This window comes from Pongo pygmaeus, chromosome 19, assembly GCF_028885625.2.
Source record: "Pongo pygmaeus isolate AG05252 chromosome 19, NHGRI_mPonPyg2-v2.0_pri, whole genome shotgun sequence".
In the NCBI taxonomy this organism is placed as follows: domain Eukaryota; kingdom Metazoa; phylum Chordata; class Mammalia; order Primates; family Hominidae; genus Pongo; species Pongo pygmaeus.
In genome coordinates, this window is record NC_072392.2 from 93,082,655 (window position 1) to 93,103,415 (window position 20,761).

The following is a 20,761-nucleotide window of genomic DNA, read 5'->3' on the forward strand; positions in this document are numbered from 1 at the left end:
CTCCCTTTTCAAGGAGACTGAGGGATGAACACCATCCATCATCACCAGAGCCCCCGTGCTGAGCACACACGTTATATCCGGTGCCAGGATGGGTGGGAGCTGGCCCTGAATACCAAGTGGCTTCTGCTGCCCAGAGCCCCCTCTCAGCCTCACCTCCTTCCCATATCCCTCCCAGACACTCCCAAGGCTCCGCCTCCCTGAGAGGACCTGCCCACCTGCTTTAGGCAAACACCCCACCTGGGATACTCCCATGATGCCCTGTTGTCTACGGCCTGTGCTGTGCCCCTTCCAGAATGCAGAATGAAGCAGCCAGGACCAGTGTGTTGTAAAAGGTTGGTTTAATGTCCCAGTGCTCTGATGAGAAGAAACTCCAGCCAGGTAGAGCAAAGATCGGGATGGGCCTGCTTCAACCACAAGTTCCAGCCTCCATGCCCACAGCAGCCATGACCAGTAACTGGCTAGCCCCAGGGCAGGGAGAGCCTCAGGAGTCTGACCCCCGCAGCACACCCTCCTGGCAGAACTCAGCATGATAAGAGGACAGCAAAAGCCCAACCCTCACCGTGATTTGAGGCTACTGAGGTCACTGATGACCATGGAAGACATCATCTGTCACTGGGGTCCCATGGCCAGGATTTCATGGTAGAAGCCAGAAAAGCCCAATCCTGCCTGCCGCTTAACCCTGACAGTGGCAGGCAGAGAATCCAGCTGGCTCGGAGCCTGAGTGGCTGATAACTCACACTTCTGACTCCAGACTGGAGATCCGTCTCCAGGTGCAGGGTCCTGGGAAGCCTTGCGTCCCACAGGCTACCCTGCTGACCTCGTCCAGTCCCCCACTGTCTCTGTAGCCTGTGCCCAGTCCCAGAGTCCTGCCCCTGTGCCCCAGAGGCCCCCAGGCCCCAGAGAGCCAGGAGCCGTGGCTGGCACAGGGTGGAAGGTGAGGACAGACAGCCCCCCAGCAAAACGGCAGGTGGGCGTGGGCGTGCAGGCAGACGTGCTGTCTGTGCAGCCAGGCGGGGGCCCCTGCCTGCTCGCCCTCCTGGCAGGCCTCCCGGTAGGTCGGCAGGCACATCGACTGCGCCTGCGCCAAGCGCCTGCAGGCCGAGTGGCCGTCGGGGCGGGCGCAGGCGGGGCCGGTGCACCCAACGGGCAGCGAGCTGGGCCGAGCGAAGGCCTCGGCCACGGAGCTGGGCAGGGAAGCGTGACGCGGGCGCGAGCCCTGGGCCCAGGCCGCGTGTAGCAGGGCCTCCCGCCGGGCCAGCTGCTCCGGCCTGAGCAGCGGCAGGTCCTCCGACTCCGGAGTCTCCGGGAAGAGCGGGAGGAAGGGGCGGCCGGATCGGTCGGCTCGAGGAAAGGAGCTGTAGTGACAGCGCGCGGGCGACAGGGGCCGCTCTGGGAGCGCGCACCGCTCGGAGGCCGAGAGGTGCCTCCCGCAGTGCCCGGCCCGCACCGGCCACCGCGCCTCCCAGGCTGGGCGGCGCGACACTCGGGAGACGTCGGACAGGGGCGGCCCCGGCGTCGGGGGGCGGCCCGGGGGCTGCGGAGCCCTGCGCACAAGCGCCGCGCGACCCCCGCCTGGCGGTCCCCAGCCCGTGGGGCTCGGCTCTGGGGGCGGGCCGGGGGTGGGCAGGCATGGGCTGGGGCCAGACCGCGGGGTCGGGCAGGGGGGCAGTGGGGGCGCACGGCGGCCGCCACCCCAATTCTCGATGGTGCGAGTGGCGCGGTCCAGGGAGCTGCTCACGCCCGCCGTGGTCACCATGTCGCGGGCCGCCTGCAGCATCTTGAGCACGCTGGCCTGGGCCGAGCTGGCCGTGAGGTCCGGGCTGGGCTGCCGCGGTGGGCTGGCGAGGCTCTGCACCCCGCTGAAGCAGCTGTAGATGCCCTGGGCAGTAGGGAGACGACAGGCCGTGAGCAGCGCCCTCCGCTCAGGGACCCGCCACCATTGTCCCCGCCTGGTCCCAAGGCATCACCAGCCTTCTCTAAGTCTCAGGAAGCAGCTAACTGTGAAGCATCTCCCATGCGCCAGGCACTGTGCTTTGCAGATGAATGAGTGGTCTGAGTGCCCAGGTTGACTCATTCTCCTAATCACTCTAGCTAGCACCTGGCACATGAAGGTTCCAACCTGGGCACACCTGTGGGGGGAGGGCTCTGACCCTCTTCAACCCTGCCACCCTGGTGAGCCATGCCACCTCTCAGGACTTTGGCTTTTTTTTTTTTTTTTTTAGAAACAGGATCTCACTCTGCCGCCCAGGCTGGAGTGCAGTGGTGCCATCTCAGCTCACTGCAACCTCTGCCTTCTTGGCTCAAGCAATCCTCCCAACTCAGCCTCCTGAGTAGCTGGGACTGCAGGCGCGCACCACCACGCCCAGCTAATTCTTTTATTTTCTGTAGAGATGGGGTTTCGCCACGTTGCCCAGGCTGGTCTCGAACTTCTGGACTCAAGGGATCCACTGGCCTAAGTCTCTCAAAGTGTTGAGATTACAGGTGTGAGCCATGAGCCGGGCCAGAACCTTGGTTTTACCTCTGGAAATGGGCCATGGCCAGCCCAGACTTATCTGGGTAGGTGCCTTTAAAACTTTGGCCTGTGTGGGGAGGGGTGGGCACCCACCCTGCTGAAAGCCAGCAGGAAGTCCAGCTGGGATGTGTTGGGCACCGAGTGGCGCAGCTTCCAGTAGACCAGGTGCTCCCAGGCGAAGACCAGCAGGGCCAGCCCCATGGCCACCAGCAGCATGTAGAAGACGCCTGCCATGTTGTCGATGTCCAGCTTGCTGCTCATCACCTCGTTCTTCTCATTCTGGCAGATCCCCGAGAGCCACACTGTCTCCAGTTTCTGTGTCTCTCCTGGAGTTGGGGGGTGTACACATCTGGCTCAGGAAACCCCCCTATAAGCAACCCCCTCACAAAGCTCACCACAAGCCTGGAGTAAGAAGGGATCTGGGGCAGGGCGCCACCCACTTCTTCCTCAAGCAGACCACATGGGGATCCAGCCTGGCTGGAGCAGGATGCTGGGGTGGGGAGTGGAGGGTCAGTGAGCAAGGAAATAGGAAAGCAGGGTGGAGGCTGGGGTGGGCAATGCTGGCCTTTGGGTCCTCCCCCTGTGCACCCCCAGTAAAGGCTTGTTGATTGGGTAAATGTTAGCATTCATTCATTCACTCCTCTTCATATACTTATTAACCATCTACATGCCACTCATGGAGCTGGGCACACAGAGACAAAAGGCCTAGGCTCCTAAGAGACACACATTGTGATTGCTCTTATTATTGTTATTATTATTATATTGAGACAGTCGTGCTCTGTCACCCAGTGGTGTGATCATGGCTCACTGCAGCCTGGATCTCCTAGGTTCAAGCAATCCTTCCACCTCAGCCCCCTGAGTAGCTGGGACTACAGGCACACCACCACACCTGGCTAATTTTTGTATCTTTTGTAGAGATAGGGTATCCCCATGTTGTCTAAGCTGATCCCGATCTCCTAGACTTAAGCAATCCTCACACCTTGGCCTCCCAAAGTGCTGGGATTACAGGTATGAGCCACCTCACCTGGCCGCTCTTTTTATTATATGGTTTCAGAAATCAGATTTTTTTTTTTTTTTTTTTGAGACAGGGTCTCACTCTGTCGCCCAGGCTGGAGTGCAGTGGCACAATCATGGCTCACTGCAGCCTCAAACTCCTGGACTCAAGGGATCCTCCTGCCTCAGCCTCCCAAGTAGCTGGGATTATAGGTGTGTGCCACCATGCCTGGCTAATTTTTTAAAAATTTTATTTATAGAGACAGGATCTTGCTGTGTTGCCCAGGCTGGTCTCAAACTCTTGACTTCAAGTGATCCTCCCACCTCAGCCTCCCAAAGTGCTGGGGTTATAGCCATGAGCCACCACACCCAGTCTAGACCATGTCTTATCTAACAAGAATGGAACTCCTCTAAACACAAAGCTCTCTCTGGGTTTGGGGACAGGCTGGGCTGGACCACTCACACATGTGGGACTGGGCAGATCCATAATCTCAAGATGGCCATGGAGATACTATACGGAGCAAAGGGGGTGCTCATCTGGGAGAGATCAGGGGAGGGGTCTTGGGGAAGAAGAAAGGGGTTCAGCCACTCCACCCATCCCCACCCCCACCATGAGGCTTGAGCCCCTTCCCGTCTTCCTGCCCTTCAGGGACTCTCTAGCCCAGTTCCTGCTCCCTCCCTGCACACCTATCCCTTCCTCAAGTCTCTCTCCAGTTGCTCCTAGTACCTGCCCACCTCAACTGCCCCAACCTCTCACCCCCCAGAGACCTCTCCCTGCCCACAGGCCTTGGGAACTTGAGTGGTGGTGGAAACACTGACAACCTTGGGCTCCACAGCCCACCCTGGGCATCCCAGCAGTGGCAGTACCCACCGTCCCCCAGGAACTGCAAGAGCGCCAGGTCTATGGCCCGCTTCCAGTGGGAGTCCTTCTGCATGGCGATGCCGTAGCCAGTGGTGGCAAAGACCTTGCCAGACCCAATGGTGACCAGCTTGCAGCCCTCGTCCTTGCCTGCCATGTAGTTGAGGACAGCAGCATCATAGATGAAGGCATCCAGCTTCCTGGGGACAGGCTGAGCCTCAGAGCTAGGGACCATATGGGAGGGGAGGGGACACCGAAACTGGGGCGTGACAGGGGTCTAAACCACGTGAGCCTGCTGGGCACCCCCGGAAGGGACCAATGGGCAGAGCCTTGTCTGGTTCTCTTGGGTCCTGGATCGAGTGAGGACCCCTCCCACCCTCCTCCGCAGAGTGGCCAGGGGACTGTCTGTTCCCAGAAGACACACCACCCTTTCTGCCCACCCTCTCCGTGCTCCTAAGACTCAGATAATGACCCAACCACCACCTCAGGCTGAGGCTGAACTTTGATCGGCACCACAGCTGTGTTCTGAGACACGTGGTGGCCTTCCATTTTTGCCTCAAGCTCCACTCTGTCCCCAAGACCTCCTCCCTCCACCCCCTCAGAGTCCTGCAGGACAGCCCAGTCCCACTGTCCCTAAATTGAGAGCTAAGGCTGGTCACTGGGGAGACACGTGGATGGAGACAGTGGGTGCAGGGCTGGGGACCCACCCCATCTTGAGGCTGGTGAGCGCGTCCTCCACCGAGCGCTGGTTGAACTTGACCATGTGGGTGTGCATGTCACGGTAGTTACTGCGGATGTTCCGCTCCGTGCTGCCGTTGGGCACCGTGCCGAAGCGGAAAGGTGGGTACTGATCTTGAGGCCGCTGAAACTGCAGGCAGAGGGCAGCAGCCAGTCACAACCCTTCCTCCAGCCTTCCAGGCACCAAAACCCCAAACCCACCCCAGAGCCCAGCCCCAGTGTGGACTTGCATAGTCAGAGCAGAAGGTCTTAGAGGCTGTCCAGGCCACTCCTGTGTTTTCCAAATGGAGACTCTGAGGCCCAAGACAGGGAGAGACTTACCCAAGGCCTGTCAGTCGGTGGCCCTGAGCCATCTCTTGCCCCAGCCCCCAACCCCTCCTCAGCAGGCCCTGAAGCTGCTTCCTGCCCCAGCCTCCAGGTCAAATTCCCCAGCCTCTGACTGTCCTGGGTCTGCCCACTCACATCCTGTCCCCACCCTCAGTGTCCCCCCACCCCCACCAGCCATGGCCCCACAACCTTCTTGTCACTGAGGCCCGACACAGTGTCGATGTATTGCTCTTGGATCATGAAGGCGGCTAGGTTGGCCGTGTAACTGGCGAGGAAGATGACAGCAAAGAAGGCCCAGACCAGAACCATGATCTTGCTGGTGGTGCCCCGCGGGTTCTCAATGGGCACTGAGTTGTTGAAGACCAGCGCCCACAGCAGCCACACGGACTTGCCGATAGTGAAAGATGGGCCCCCGGATTCTGGAGGCAAGAGGTGGGGGGACGCTGGAGCTCCTCCTGCCCACCATGAAAGGGCTCAGGGCTCAGCCCGCCCGACTGCACAGCTCCGGTCTCAGCCTGGCCTTGGGGGGGAGCCCATCCTGGCCATTCCCTCGCCAGGTGAAGTGAGCTCACGTGTGTGTGTGTTTGTGTGTGTGTGTGTGTGTGTCATCTGACTGGCCCCCAGCATGTGCCATCCAAAGGCAAGGGACCTCCCAAAGGTATTCTCTGGAGGACTTGTCGCCCCTGAGCCCAGCCCTCAGGGTGCCCAAGCCCACCCCTCCTGCCAGGCCCAGGCAAGGCTTACTCTTGCCTCTGGTGAGGTTCTGGTTGTAGCTGACGGGGCTGAAGTACTCGAACATGAAGACAGTGATGGCCACCACAGTGAGGCACATGACAAACATCATCACCCACACCGCAGGGCTATATGGCTCTGGGGACAGAGGGAGGCAGCTCAGAGGCCTTGGCACGTTCCCTGCCCCCAGCCCAGAAGCACTGGGTGAAGACAGGTAGGTCCACGTGATCAAAGTAGGGGCCCACCAGCTCTGCGGACCCAGCCAAGGGGGCCCCTGACTCAGAGCAGCAGAGCCCCAGGAGACGCCCCCGAAAGAGGTCAGGCTCTCCAGCATCCTTGGTCTCCCCCCGCCCCCCACTTCCCTGGGACAGGTACAAGTCACCCACCCCAAGAAACGTTCCTTTGACTTCACAACCCCTGCCTGGCCCCACGTGGATGATCTGGTGGTTCCGCCTAGAATCAGAGTCCCTGAGGCCAAGTTTTACTCCTCATGCTACCAACATGGAAACCCGTGCCCAGGGAACTGGAGACACCCACCCCAGGCCTCAGACAAGACTGTTTCTGTCTCCTAGAGTAAGAAATCACTACTGCTGGCTGGGTTTGGTGGCTCTCGCCTGTAATCCCAGCAATTTGCGAGGACAAGGCGGGTGGATCACCTGAGATCAGGAGTTCAAGACCAGCCTGGCCAACATGGCAAAACCCTGTCTCTACTAAAAATACAAAAATTAGCCAGGCATGGTGACACATGCCTGTAGTCCCAGCTACTCAGGAGGCTGAGGCAAGAGAATCACTTGAACCCAGGAGGCGGCAGTTGCAGTGAGCTGAGAGTGCACCACTGCACTCCAGCCTGGGCGACAGCAAGACTCAGTCTCAAAAAAAAGGAAAGAAAAGAAATCACTACTATTGGCCAGGTGCAGTAGCTCACACCTGTAATCTCAGCATTTTAGGAGGCTGGGGCAGGTGGACTGCTTGAGTCCAGGAGTTCGGAGACCAGCCTGGGCAACATAGTGAAAACCTGTCTCTACACAAAATACAAAAATTAGCCAGGTGTGGCAGCATGCATCTGTGGTCCCAGCTACTCAAGAGGCTGAGGTGGGAGGATCACTTGAGCCCAGGAGTTCCAGGCTGTAGTGAGCCAAGATGGCACCACTGCACTCCAGTCTGGGTGACAGAGGAAGACCCCGTCTCAAAAAAAAAAAAAAAAAAAAAAAAAAAAAGGAAAGAAACAAAGGAAGAGTGGGAAGGAGAGAGGGAGGGAGGGAGGGAAATCACTCCTGCCATGAGCACTTGCTATGCTATGAAGTGGGGTTTTTTTTCCTCTCTCTTCCGTGGCTGAGGAGCCTGCTCAGAGAGGTTCTGTGACTTGCCCAAGGCCACACAGCAGGACAGGGCAGAGCCGGGGTTTCCACTCCTGTCTGGCCAGCCTCAGCTCTTCCCCTGCCCCTCGCCTGTCCTCACAGCTCTCTGCCACCTCACACTTCATGTCCCACGTGGCCTCTGACTGGGCACTTTGGGAAGGCAAAGACGACGGCTGTAGCCCCAGCACCCAGCATGGGACCTGGCTGCCCAATCAATGCCAGACTCCTCACCCAGGAAGCAACACATCTCTTCCCACACTATACTCGCTCCTCAGCTCCCCATGGGCCTCCCCCACTTGTTCCACGGTCCTGGGCCATGGCCCATCCTGAGGCCAGCCTGCCTGCCGGGTTTTCCTGCCACTCACAGTGGCACCAAGACCCATTCCACACCCCCAAGCCCACCCTCACCTGGCAGCCATACCGAGAACCGAACACTGACTTCACTTCTGTCTCTTTTCCACTCACCTCCAGCCAACCTCCAAGACCCAAGGCTGCTGTGCTTGCCCTCTGAGAGCCCACCCAACTCCCCATCTCCACCCAAGCTGTACACACCCTCCTCGTGGGCCCTTCTGCCCCCGGAGCCATCTCTGCCCACCCTGGGCCTCACCCAAGAAGGCCGAGGGGGAGACAGTGCCATTGCTGCGAGCCACCATCACACTGATGCCCGTCTCCACGAAGGGCACGGAGAAGTCTACGATCTCGGAGCGCTCCTCATTGATGGTGAGGGAGCCGATGGCCATGTCTGCCCGCTTGTAGTACACCTGGGGGCCGGACAGCCGGAGGTTTGAAAAAGGGGCTCCCGTGGGGTGGACATGCTGCACAGGCACCTCCAGACACCCCTTCTACCACCCACCAGCTAAGTCAATTGTTCCCTCTGGGGCCCTCAGAGCTCAGCTTTCAGTACTGACCACCCCAGGAGTCATCATTGGTGACAGCCCATGCCCCCCTCTAGAGGGCATCTGAGAGCCACATGGGGCCTGGGCAGCAGGCGGGCAGGCAGGGCAGGTGAGGAGGGAGTGGGCTGGGGCCTACCTCCCCGATCATGCCGTTCCATACGCCGCGCACCCGCTTGCCATGCTTGCCGTTGGTCACCAGATACAGGTCGTAGGAGAATTTGACCACCCTGGCCAGCTTCTTGAGGATGTCGATGCAGAATCCCTTACAGCAGAGCTTGGTGTAGGGGGCCACGTCCCCGCTGCTGCAGCCATGCCATCATGAGACCACCAGGAGTCAGAGCATGTCGTGGCCAGCCCCGCCCCAGCCACTCCTCCCAGCCTGGCATGTGGACCCCTGCCCCACACCCAAGCATGAGACATACACGACACCTGACCATCACACGGCAGCACCCAGCTCACACCAGCCTCCCAGGGCACTCTGCAGACCTGAAGGTGTGGTTGCTCTGCCTGCGGCAGGGCACGGTGTTGGGGACACAGCCTCCTGTGCCAGGGTCAGGGCTCTCCACGATGACAAAGGGCCGCTCTTCCAGCGTGGCCACCGTCAGGTGCCGACTGTCCACCACAGGCTGCAGAGAGGCACTGTAGCGAGGCCACACGGGGTACTTCATGTATAGGATGCCATGCTCCCAGCGCCCCACCTGTGGAGGGTGACAGCCTCAGCCTGGGGCCTCCAGCCCTACAGCCCCCACCCTCTGGGTGGAGCCTGCCAGGGCCAAGAATCTCCCTCTCTCACCTAGGGATGCTAGGGCAGGTCAGAGTAGGGCTGCTCCTGACAGCCTCCCCCAGCCGTGGGTCCCTGTGTTCATACAGCTCCACACTGACCCACAGCATCTTCCTAAAGCCCAGACCTGACCCTGTCTCGCTCACTGTACTGGTCCCCCCTGACTTTGACAGAAAGTCCTTAGCTGAGCACTCAAGGCCCTTCATGCTCCAAACTCTTCTGCCCCTCTGTCTCTTCCAGGCTAGCACCTCTTCCTGGTGGGCTCCTACTCAAACCTCCACAGCCCAGCTCAAATATCCCATCTTCTGTGACCTCTTCCCCAGTTTCTTCCCTTGAAGGCAGAACTAATTCCTGTTCCTCATCTCCAATCCCACAATCTTTTGCACACGTCTACTCAAGCACTGGTCTCTGCATATTGTTTACAAGCCTGCCTGGCCAGCATGGTCATGGGTTACTCCTGCAGGGGCAGGACCAGGAGATAGGAGCACTTGAAATGTTCTATAGTAGAGGGAAGCCGGGGTGTTATGGGAGCCCAGAGCAGGGCACCTCACCCACCCCGGGGCACCTGGAGGCTTCCCAATGGAGGAGATGTTTGTTTCAGCTGAGACCTGGAAGATGAGGGGTTGGATAAGGGACAGAGGGACTCTCTGCTCAGCTGTGGGCACGAGAGGAGGCAGGGACAAAATAAGAGGACACTGAGGGCCCCTGGGCTCACCCCCTTCTCACCATCTCCCACAGGCGGTGCCGGTTGAGGGCGATCACCACCATGGTAGGCTGGACCAGGTACCCACCAGGGCTGAAGGAGAAGTCTCGGCCTTCCCAGGTGACATTCAGTAGGTGCCTGCCAGAGGGGAGAGATGCCTGCAGCCCTGCCAAGGACCAAGCACCCCCCTGCCTCTGCCTCACCGCTGCCACTGACAGCAGGTGGCATTGATTGTGTTTATTGTTCAAAGTGCTTCCCTATATTGGCCCCACGATCCTTGCCACACCCTGACACCTGCTGTTTGTTCAGATGAGGACACTAAGGCCCAGACAGGTGGGGTAATGTGGCCCCAGGCATGCAGCTAGTGAGAGGTGTGGCTGGCCAGCCCAAGCTCACTGCCACCCAGCTCCCCTGAAGCGCTCCCCACCTCCTTACCCCTATGCCCCGGGCAGGTGCCCACCTGTAGAAGGCCTCCCGGGCAGGGCTGACGGGCCCAGGGTGAGCACGGCAGTCCCCGGCCGGGGCTGGCAGGGTTCCATACTGGCGCCAGTAGCTGTGGGCGCCCAGGGCCAGAATGGCCACGCCGTCGCGGAGCTTCTGGCGCAGGCTGAGGCGCCAGCTTTCGGTGACGACGCTGATGAGGCCCACGGGGAAGGTGGCGGGGGGCGCATCGGTGCTGCCCAGCGCCAAGTTGGGCACCAGCCACACGTGGCCGGGCCCCACCAGGCCGGCCTGCGCCGCCTCGGCGAAGAGCACTTCGGCCTCCTCGCGCGAGCAATAGGCCACAAACACGGGCGCGTCGAGCTGGCGCAGCAGGCGCTGGGTGCGCGCGCGCGGCCCTCCCGGGCCCAGCTCCAGCGTGACCACGTCCAGCAGCCGCCAGCTCACGTGGCTGGCGTCGGCGACGGCGCGCACGCCCTCCAGGAAGAGCGCGTGGCCCGGGTGCAGGCTGGTGATGACGGCGAAGGCGCTCCAGTCGTACTCTTCCAGCACCTTGAACAGCACCTGCAGCTGCTGCTCCAGGGACACGCCCAGCTGCAGGAAGGCGGAGCCCGGCTCCTGGGGGCGGGGCGGGGCCTGAGCCGGGGCGGGGAGGGCAGAGCACCTCCTCGCGCCCCTTCCCCGACCTCGGCCCCTCCATCAGCTTCCAGGCGCCCTTGCGCCGGTGGATGCTCCGCATTCCGGGAGCCCTCTGGCCTGCGCCTCCCTCCCGCCCCAACGTGGTTCTCCGCTGCCTATTAGCATGGTCATGCCCGGCCCCCAGCCCACCACGCTGGCCCGCAGACCCGCAGCATCCGCACCACTGGGGAGTTTGTCAGAAATGCAGATTCTCAGGTCGCCCCCCACACCGACTGGATCGGAGTCGCTGGGTATGGCGCCTGGCATCTGTATTCTAACAAGCTCTTCAGCCGATCCTTGAGCCCGCTAGACTGAGAAGCGCTGCCCCAGACCAACTGAATCTGAATTCCAGAGGTGCAAAGCCAGGCGTCTGTATTTCCTAAGAGCACGATGAGGGTTGAGAGCCAATGTCCCGAGATCTTATGCCGGGGCCCCAAGAGGACTGGGAAACACCATCCTGGTTGAAGCCCTGAGGGTGGGAAAGCTCCTCCTCTCCACCCCTCTGCCACCACAAAAGCCAGCGCAGTCCCCTCCTAACTGGTCTCACTGCTGCCACTGTCCCAGTCTTTTAAAAAAGCAAGGGAAAATTCAGAGGCCAAGCAACGCAGTTTCTTCAACAAACAAATTGCAAGGAAAAAAGAGGGAGAGACAGAGGAGGGGCCCAGAGGTTGAGAGAAACTTAGAAACCACACCAACCAACCGGCACGTGTGGACCTGATTTGGCTCTTGATTTGAGCAAACAGGCTGCAAAATAAACATTTATGACAGTTATGAGACAATGGGGAAATTTGAACACTGCCTGAATATTTGAAGGAATTTTTATTATTTTTTAGACGTGATAATGTATGGTGGTTTTACTTTCTTAAGCCCTTATCTGCCAGGGATCCATACTGAAATATTTATGGATGGAATAAGAGGATGCCTGGGCTTTGCTTCAAATTAACACAGAAGGGGAAGGGGGTCCTGGTGAGGCTGGGGTGGATGGCCTCGGCGAATGGGGGATATATGAGCCTTCTTTATACTTTTTAATGTGTACTCAAAATTCTTCATATAAAAATTAATGAAACAAAGGCAAATCAGATCAGTCTCTTCCCTCGACTCTCCTCCACTCTTCCCTGAGTGGCTAGATCACCAGGGGCAGGTCCAGGAAGCTCATAGGGCTAAGGCAGGCACAGACCACGGCCACTGTCACAGCCGGCTTGCGCTGCCCTGGCTGCCCACTTGCTTAGGGAAAAGCCCAAATGTCTTCCCAGGTGGCCAGGCCCCTGCCTCCTTCTCCAGGCTTTTCCCTCTATTCCTCCAAAGCTCTGAGCTCCTTCCCCGCCTTGTGACCTTCATCCCACCTGCTCCTCTCTGCCTGGGCCTCTCCCCCTCCCCACCAGCTCGCCCTTAGGCCTGCAGCCTAGACATCATTTCTCCAGAGACTTTCTCTGGCCAACACCCTATGCATGAGCCATGCATGGGCTCCCTTACAGCATCCTGTGTCTTTCCTTCAGAACGCTTGTCCCAGTTGTAACTGCTGATGAATGTGTGTTTCAAACGTTCTCCCCCAGCCCTGCAAGGGCAGGGCCGTTTCTGCCTCCCCCAGGGCTCCCAGGGTTCCCTGGAGTGCTCACCCTACAGGTCAACTACCACTGCCCAGAGGGCATGGCACCACCTCCATGCCCGGCTGGCCCTCTGGGTCTTCACCCTGACCTAGGAAGCTGAGGGAAGCAGAGAGGAGGAGGGCTGGGGCCTGAGCCCCACAGCCAGAGGTGGGCCTGCACCCTGCCCACCCCTCATCCAGACACAATGTGAGGGCAGCCCAGAATAGCTCTCCTCTAGAACATGGGATGTCATTCCCATAACCATCTCCCCATCACCCACATCACGCCCTCAGCCCCCACCTCCCTGCCCATCCCGTCTAATCCCAGCTTCCCAGAACCGAAGCACCCCCCACCCCAGCCTGGCTCCAGGCCTGAGGCACGAGGGGACATGAGTTTGGACATGCACCTTGGGGGTGAGGACCACAGCAGAGCCTCCGCTGATGCTGAGGATGGGCACATGGGTCTGGGAGGAGATGAAGTCAAGGATCTGGGCCACCGCCTCGGTGCCCACGTTGTCCTCAAAGACAATGCCATGGACGCGGGCAGCACCCAGGAGGCCGCAGATCTGGGTGAGGAGGCTGCTGGGGTTGGTGGTGTTGACCCCCACTGTGAGCGGCTGGATCTCCAGGGGCAGGTCCAGGAAGCTCTGGGGGGTGAGGCGGGCACGGACCTGGGCCTGGGGCGGCCCTGAGCTGCCAAACACCACGGCCACCGTCATGCCCTGCTCGCCCTGCCCCAGAACCGGCCCTGCCCAGGCACCGAAGAGCAAGGTGAGCAACAGGGCCCCACCCATGTCCACCGGAGGGTCCTGCGGAGAGACCAGGACAAGCACAAGGAGGAAGACAGAGGTTTGGAGAGAGGCAGATGGACAGACAGTAGAGACAGAGGGACACACATACAGAAGATGAAAGAGAAGAGGGGAAAACCTCTCTCCCCGAAGACAGGCAGAGAGAGGGGGAGACAGACGGAAAGAGAGGGAGACAGACAGACATAAGCAAAGAGAAAGAGACAGAGGTTAGTAGAGCATCCCAAGGGCATCCCAGAAGAGCAAGGGCCGGGGAAGAACAGGAGCCATGACCGGGACCCAGCCCTCCAGCCTAATGATGCCTTCCAAAACTCAGCCAGCGGGTTCTGCCCTAGAAAGTCATACTGAAAATGCTAGTCTGGGGTTCAAGTGCATGGATTTGAGTCAGACAGATCTGAGTTCATGTCCCAGTTCTGCCACTAACTGGCTGTGTGATCTTAGGGAAGTCACTTAGCCTCTCTGAGCCATGTTTTCTTGCCTGAAATAATCACAGCAGTGTGAGGACTTAGATGAGCTAACAGGCTATTTGCTGGGATTAGTGACCTTATCCTGCAGGTGACAGGCCCCCAGCCAGGTGAAGGAAGACAGCTCTTGCATCACCCCCAACCCCTGCCCCTACCCACCAGTCCTCTCCACAGTCTAAACCGGATCTTCCATCTGTCTCTCACCAGGGCCTGTGCTACTGGTCAGCGTGCCCTGCTTGCCATGGGGCCAGCCCCGAGGGCCCTCCTCTGCACGGCTCTGCCTGGCACAGAACCCCCTCCTCCTGGGCACTGGACGTCACTACAGCCCTTCCTTCTGTTGCCTCAGCTAGTAGCAGCTCTTCCGCAGCAGGGTGCAACAGTGCTGACTTGTTCAGAGCTCAGGGGTACCCGAAAACCCGAGCTGGTGAGCTGGGGTTTGGTCTCGTTACACATGAGCTGGTGAGCTGGCCTCTCGGGCCATCACCGGCGTGCAGGATCTTTTGAACCCAACCCGGGGGCCTGACACGTACCCTTGCTAAATGTCATTATTTTGGATTGGGACCAAGAGCTACAGCAGTGAGGGTAACACAAAGCCTGAGTGGAGCGGTGCCCACGGATGTCACTCTCCCTCCCAGCTGGCCATCAGCCACGGCGCTGCCGTCTCTTCCATCTTCATCACATCCCCAACAAAACTTCTGAGCAGGGGAGAGCTAAAGAGTGGACAGGGTGAGCCTGCCACTCCAGCCCTCCCGCCTCCCCCAGGATCTGCGCATCTCTGCTACAGAAATGCTCACGAAAATCAAGCAGTTGCCAGAAACCACGCCTCCGAAAGGCAGATGCCCTTCAGGGCTGGGGCCCAAGACAATGGCTGGGCAGGCGCCAGCTTTCTCACAGGGCCTTCCTTTTGCCTGCCACCAAATTGTTCTCTCTCTCCCTTTTTTTTTTTTTTTTTTTTTTTTGAGACAGAGTCTTGCTCTGTCGCCCAGACTGGAGTGCAGTGGTGCGATCTCAGCTCACTGCAAGCTCCACTTCCCGGGTTCACGCCATCCTCCTGCCTCAGCCTCCCAAGTAGCTGGGACTACAGGCGCCCGCCACCACGCCCAGCTAATTTTTTGTATTTTTTAGTAGAGATGGGGTTTCACCGTGTTAGCCAGGACGGTCTCGATCTCCTGACCTCGTGATCCGCCCACGTCAGTCTCTCAAAGTGCTGGGACTACAGGCGTGAGCCACCACGCCCAGCCATCTCTCTCTTTTTTTTTAATCCAAAGCCTAATGTCTTACAGACATATGGGCCTTCTTGGATCTCTAGTTCTCTCTAAGGAATCCAGAGAGCAGGGAAGTGCAAGAGGCTACCAGGAACATTCAGGAAAGTTCCTCTTCTCCCCAGGGTGGCACTGAAATGATCCCTCCAGGGGAACCCACTAGACCGACTTTAGTGTAGAAACATCAATTGGCCCGTGTGTGCTGAATCCCTTCCCTGCAGTAGGCACTGGATGGTGGAATGTCCCTATGGGTGAGACGTGGTCCCTGCCCTCCAGGAACTTAGAGTCAAATCTGCAGAATGAGCATGCTGCTGTTAGCACCTCCAACTTTCTTTTTTCTAAATATATTTCTCTTTCCACCCTTCTCTCCCTACTTCCCTCAAACTCCCCAGTCTCCCCCTCAAGACCTTCTCTTAGCTGAGGATCTAGAGCTCATTCACAGGAAGGTATAAGGGACTGATAATAGCTGAAAGGGTTCTCATTCCTGAGAGATGTAGTTTAACCACAGTCAGAGCCTTAAGCTAAAGTGCCAGGTGGTAGAATTTCAGGCCAAGAAGACAAGAGTTTTGGCAAGGAAGGGAATATTGCTCTCATGGTGGCGCCCTTGAAATCTTCCCATGTGTATGGTTCCCTAGTACAGTGACACAAAAGTGACAGAACTGACAGCCTGGAGACATGTTTGAGTCTGGCAAGGGATTGATCCTAGCCATGCCATGCCATGCCTCAGCTACCACCACCAATCAGGGATGTCAGATCTCGACCACAAAGGACACTGACATGCTTGTTGCTCCCCTTGCACGGCCTCTGTCTGCTCACCTCTGCCCACACCTCCAGGTCCTAGAGGTTCCTTGCCCTCTGGGGAGCCCCAAACCTCCTACCACCCCTGCCTCCCAGTAATGAGCTCTAGATCTGTGCTGCCCAGTATAGGAGCCTCCAGTCATACACGACTATTGGGTACCAGAAACATCTCTCACCCAAACGGAGTTTGCTATCAGTGTAAAATTTCATCCCACGCTGCACATTGAAGACAACAGGGAAAAAGAATGTAAAAAATCTCATAAACATTTGTATCTTGATTACATGTTGAAATAATAACATTTGGGGTATGTTTAGTCAAAGAAAATATACTATTAAAATTAATGTCACCTGTTTCTATTTGTTTTAATGTGGTTACCAGAAAATTTTAAATTGCCCTTGTGGCTCCCATTTTATTTCTTTGGACAGTGTGACCCTGGATGAAGGGCCCAGGCTCTCCCTCAACTGCAAAGGGGCAGAATAAGCAGTCTGCCATTAGCATCTCCAACCTCCTTTTTCTAAACGTATTTCTCTTTCCACCAATAGCCTGCTCTCCCTACTCCCCTCAAGTTTCCACCCTCCCCAGTCAAGACCTTTTCTTAGCCAAGGACCTAGAGCTCATTCACATGAAGGAATAAGGGTCTGGTAATAGCTGAAAGTGTTCTCATTCCCACTCTCTCCAATAGGAAGGCATCCTCATGGGCTGGGGACACCAGAGACTCTCTCCAAAGGGAAGGTGTCCTCCTGGATTGGGGGTCGGGGGGTGGGGGAGTTGAGGTAGGTTGTGCCTCTAATCAAGGGCCCTAAAATGGGGGAGGGATCCCAGAATACCTCCAGAGGGAGGGGCCAAAACTAGGTAAGTCCCTGGGCTCCAAATAGCAAGGGGCAGACTCAAGGAGCTTCCGAAGTCTGTCTCATCACCCCGTCTAACCCAGCCACCCTACAGAGGCAGGAGGGACAAACTCCGCTTTACCCCGCCACAATCTCCTCCCTTGCCTCCCCCTCCCCACCTCCCATCTACCCCACCCCCACCCCCCCCAGCCCCAGCCCCACTGCACTGCTGAAACCTTCCTCCAGCCACTGCTCCCTCCTCACACAGGACAGCTGCTCCCTGGTGCCCACAAATGAAGTCCAGACAGCTTAGTCCCATAGACAGAGCCCTCTGCACCCTCTGCAACCAACCGTCCTCCCATCCCTGGAACCCACAGCTCTGCCATTCTGCTGGCCAAACAGCCCCATTCTGCCCTCATCTCCAGGCCTTGTTCCAGCATCCCCCAGGCTGGAATGTCCTCATCCCAACAGAAGTCTACTCTCCTTCAGGGCCCAGCTGAAATCCCTCTCCCACAGGCACCTGCCTTGATGCCTCAGGCTCCAGGCGCAGGGTCTGCGGCCAGGCTGGGGCACCTGCCCTGGCTTCCCCTCCTGGGTGGGGAGCTCTGTGCAGCCGTCTGCTCCACCCCTCCATTCTGCCCTGCGGCAGGTGTGTGTGCACTCATGAACACCCTGCCCCACACTGGACTGTGGGCTCCTTGAGAGCAGACACATTGTCTCAGAGACCTCTGCCCACCCACCCACTCAGGGTCTCACCCCTTCCACAAACAGCCCTTAAACTAATGTTTGACAAACACAGAGATCCCCCAAAGAGCCCCAGAGAGGATGGCAGTGGTCAGTCCTGCAGGACACAGCAGCATCTGGAAGGGTCTGAGCACCTTCCCAGGCTGGGGGCCTTCTCCTTCCCGGGTCCTCACAACTCAGCCAGATGCCCTGGCACGGACCTGCACACACATGCACACTCCCGCACTCACACCCGCTCACATCCGACATACCGATGGCTCTCCCTCTCCCAGGCTAGGAAACTCGGTCGCAGGAATCCTCCCCACCCACCAGCAGAACCCCCGTACCCCCTGCCCTTCCGGTGAGCCACCCCTCCTTTGCCGTCGGGTTTCCCTCCCTCCCTTTTGCCCAGCCAAAACCCGAACCCAGGCGCCAGAGGAGAGGACCGCCGTTCTAGCTTGCCCCACTGCTGGGGGCACGGAGTTCTCGCTCCGCCAAGGCTACGGCCCCCGTCTCCGCTGACCCCGCCCGGACTCCCCCCGGCCACCGGGACGCCCCGCCCCCTCCCCTCCGCAGGAATCTCTTACACTCGGGCTGTGAAGTTCGGGGTATTTTTAGGCCGGCGATAAATAATTCATAGGGAACGTGGCATCAGGCTCCCCCCGCGGGAGGAGGGGGCGCGAGCAGCGAGAGCCACCGTCACCCGCGGCTCAAGGACACTCGCGATGCGGCGGCGGCGGCGGCGGCGGCTCCGGGCGGGGACCCGCGCCACGCCTCCTGGCGGCCAAGCTGGGCACCACGCACCCGGCGCCCCCCGCCCCACGCTGCCCCCCGCCGGCGTCCGCGGCTCCGGGGCCCCCACCCCCACTCCCCCAAGCTGTGTCGTGACCCCCGAGTCCCGCAGTGGGGGGACCAAGCCAGCCTGGCAGGCGGCCCCAGTACCAGCCCAGGCCCGCCCGGGGGCCCTGGGCAAACTCAGGTGTCCCGGACCTGCCTACCTGCCCCTGGCACGCTCTTATTCTTCGGGAGTTTAGAAACAGGCTCAAAGTCACTAGCACCGCCAAGACCTGGACGGGCTCTGAAATACAGCCAGCGGAATGGTACCCTCCCCAAATAAGTTTCTTTCCTCGATTTTCCTTGGCCCGGGGTCAGGGGCTGAACTAAGATGACGCCACCATCCGAGGGCTGGGGGACCGAGCCAGAAGTCCCCTTGGACGACCAGGTCTGGGAAACCGAGTGGACGAATGGGGTGGGCATCAGGGCCTGGCGGGAATTCCCGTCTTGCTCACCCAGCAGCTCCTTGCAGGGTCGCGGGACGCACCTGGGGGTTCAGGTTGCCGGGTGCCTTTGCTCCGCGTGTCCCCGCCCTGCCCGCCTAGGCAGGAAACAGGAGGCTCGGGGCTTCCCCTCCCCGCCGTCGGGGATCCTGGGCAAAGCCCCCAGAGACCGGCGCAGGCGGCTGGTGCGCAGCCAGGGCCCAGCACCAGGTCTCGCTCGCCCAGTGCCCTCTGTGCCTACCCTTCCCTTTGCGCTCTGGAAGCCCGGGAGCCGGGCACGGGCCAGCATCTGCAAGACGCCACTACTCTGGAAGCCCACTCCGATTCTCCCAGGTCGCAGGAGGGAGAGAGCTAGGCTGGGGCAGAGGAGATGGGGCAGAGCTGGAAGGGGAAGAAGCGGGACTCGCGGCGGGGGAAGGGGTCCGGGCGCCGAGGCAAGTGCGCAGCAGGTGCCCAGCAGACCTGGGGAAACCGGGGCACTGGGCTGGGGAGCCGCACAGCCCCCTTTTGCCTTCTCGACTCCTTTCCAACCCCTCGCTCTGGTGGATCCCAGCCCCGGCCCCCGCTCCCGGCCGTTCCCCGCTCTCCGCCCCAGCGGCTTCCAGCGGCAACAGTTTGGGTCCGCGGCAGCCCAGACTCCCCTGGTCCCGCGGTGCTGCCGCGCCAAGCGAAAGAGGAGGAGGGCTCGGCGACCCTGGGGACGAACGTCTTGGACGCTTCGCCCGCGTCCTTCTCTCGCGTCCGCCGCGCGCCTGTCTGCTCGGCCTCTTCTTCACCTTCTCTCTGGCCGCCCGGGTCAAAACCCAAGGCCAGGTTCTTGAGGGTCCAGGTCCTCCGGCCTCCCCCTCCTTGAGCCCCGAGAGTCCTGCGTGGGTCCGACCCCCCCGGGTGTCCCGCCTCTGTCTCCGTCATCCTTGCTCGCGCGCCGCGGGAACCCAGCCCCAAGTTGGCCGCGAAGTTGGCGCCCCCCGCCCGCCGCCCGCCGCCCGCCGCCCTCCACCCGCCACTTACCGAGGGGAAGGGGCGCTGCGCCGGCAACGAGAGCCCGCGCCGGCCGCCTCCCTCGCGGTGTCTGTCCCAGAGCCTCGGCCCCAGAGCGCTGGCGCGCTCAGTCTCAGCTCCGCGGGTGCCGGAGCCCGGGCGCGGCGGGGCGGGGGCGGGTGGCGCGGCCTGGCCCGCTGGCCCCGACCCGCCCCCACGCCCCGCGACCCTCCTGAGGCTCGAACGGCGCCCGGCTCCGTCCCGGGCTGGGCTGCGCACCGCGCCTCCTGCTCCCAAGGCTCGCAGCCGGCTGTGCGGGAGCTCTCACCACCGCCCGCGAGGGCCCGCCCCGCCGGGGCCCGCCGCATCCGCCCGGGCCCAGCCCGGCCCGCTGCCCCTCGAGGCCCCTCCCGCCGCAGGCCGGGGCCCCTCTCCCCTCTCTGGAACCTCGTCCCCAGACCCGACACTCGGGGCAAGTGCGCCTCGGAGGAAACACCAGCCTGCCCGGAGCCTGGGTTTGAGCCCGCGGCTCACGAGTGTGTGACCTTGGGCTAATTTCGAGGACCCCTCCGTTTATACAGCGAGGCAGCATCTTGGGGGCTGCCATAAAAGGGAGTGACCACTCTCCGGACACTGCAAAGCCCTAGGGAGATTGAGGCACTATTTTTAAAGGCCAGTGGGTCTGACTGGAAACGGAAGCAGGAAGGCTTTGGGAGCCAAAGAATGGGCCCCAGGCTAGACTCGCCTGGGGCACCCAGAGGTACAGGGGACAAGCTGCTGCTCAGTCTCCCCGCTCCCATTTTTGTTTTGATTGTACTGAGTGCTCACCAAGGAGGGGGGTGGTCCCGGTCCCGGGCAGCCCTAGTGTGGACAGAAGACAGGCAACCCGCAGCCACAGCAGGCCGAGCGGACAAAGGAAGGGTGGCTATGCCAGGCCTGGCTGCCGAGCCCCATCAAGCCCCCAAGAGGTCCCTGAGCAGGGAGCCGTCTCTGCAGCGCCACCTGGTGACGGTAGGGGA

General features: G+C 60.1%; 1 protein-coding gene across 4 annotated transcripts; it reads right to left on the reverse strand.

The window, feature by feature from the left end:
• Nucleotides 1-321: 321 nt before the first annotated feature.
• GRIN2C (glutamate ionotropic receptor NMDA type subunit 2C) lies at nucleotides 322-19,818 on the reverse strand. Of its 4 annotated transcripts, none has more exons than XM_054456293.2 (13): nucleotides 19,773-19,818; nucleotides 13,011-13,412; nucleotides 10,360-10,958; nucleotides 9,923-10,037; nucleotides 8,902-9,113; nucleotides 8,552-8,717; nucleotides 8,127-8,280; nucleotides 6,174-6,299; nucleotides 5,619-5,848; nucleotides 5,072-5,232; nucleotides 4,377-4,564; nucleotides 2,606-2,838; nucleotides 322-1,879 (listed from the first exon to the last, which is right to left on the reverse strand). In XM_054456293.2, the coding sequence occupies exons 2-13, from the start codon at nucleotides 13,395-13,397 to the stop codon at nucleotides 734-736; spliced, it is 3,717 nt and encodes a 1,238-aa protein (XP_054312268.2). In that variant the 5' UTR covers nucleotides 13,398-13,412; nucleotides 19,773-19,818; the 3' UTR covers nucleotides 322-733. The 4 variants fall into 4 exon arrangements, with proteins under 4 accessions (XP_054312268.2, XP_054312267.2, XP_054312266.2 ...); XM_054456292.2 differs by having other exon boundaries at nucleotides 4,377-4,588; XM_054456291.2 differs by having other exon boundaries at nucleotides 5,619-5,884.
• Between the last annotated feature and the right edge of the window lie 943 nt (nucleotides 19,819-20,761).

Coding starts and splice junctions, on each gene's coding strand:
- GRIN2C (XM_054456290.2), bottom strand. CDS start 13,397: ATGGGTGGGGCCCTGTTGCTCACCTTGCTCTTCGGTGCCTGGGCAGGG. Junction 6,300..8,126: donor CTCCCCCTCGGCCTTCTTGG/GTGAGGCCCAGG, acceptor CTCTGTCCCCAG/AGCCATATAGCCCTGCGGTG. Junction 2,839..4,376: donor CTTGCAGTTCCTGGGGGACG/GTGGGTACTGCC, acceptor CCCCAACTCCAG/GAGAGACACAGAAACTGGAG.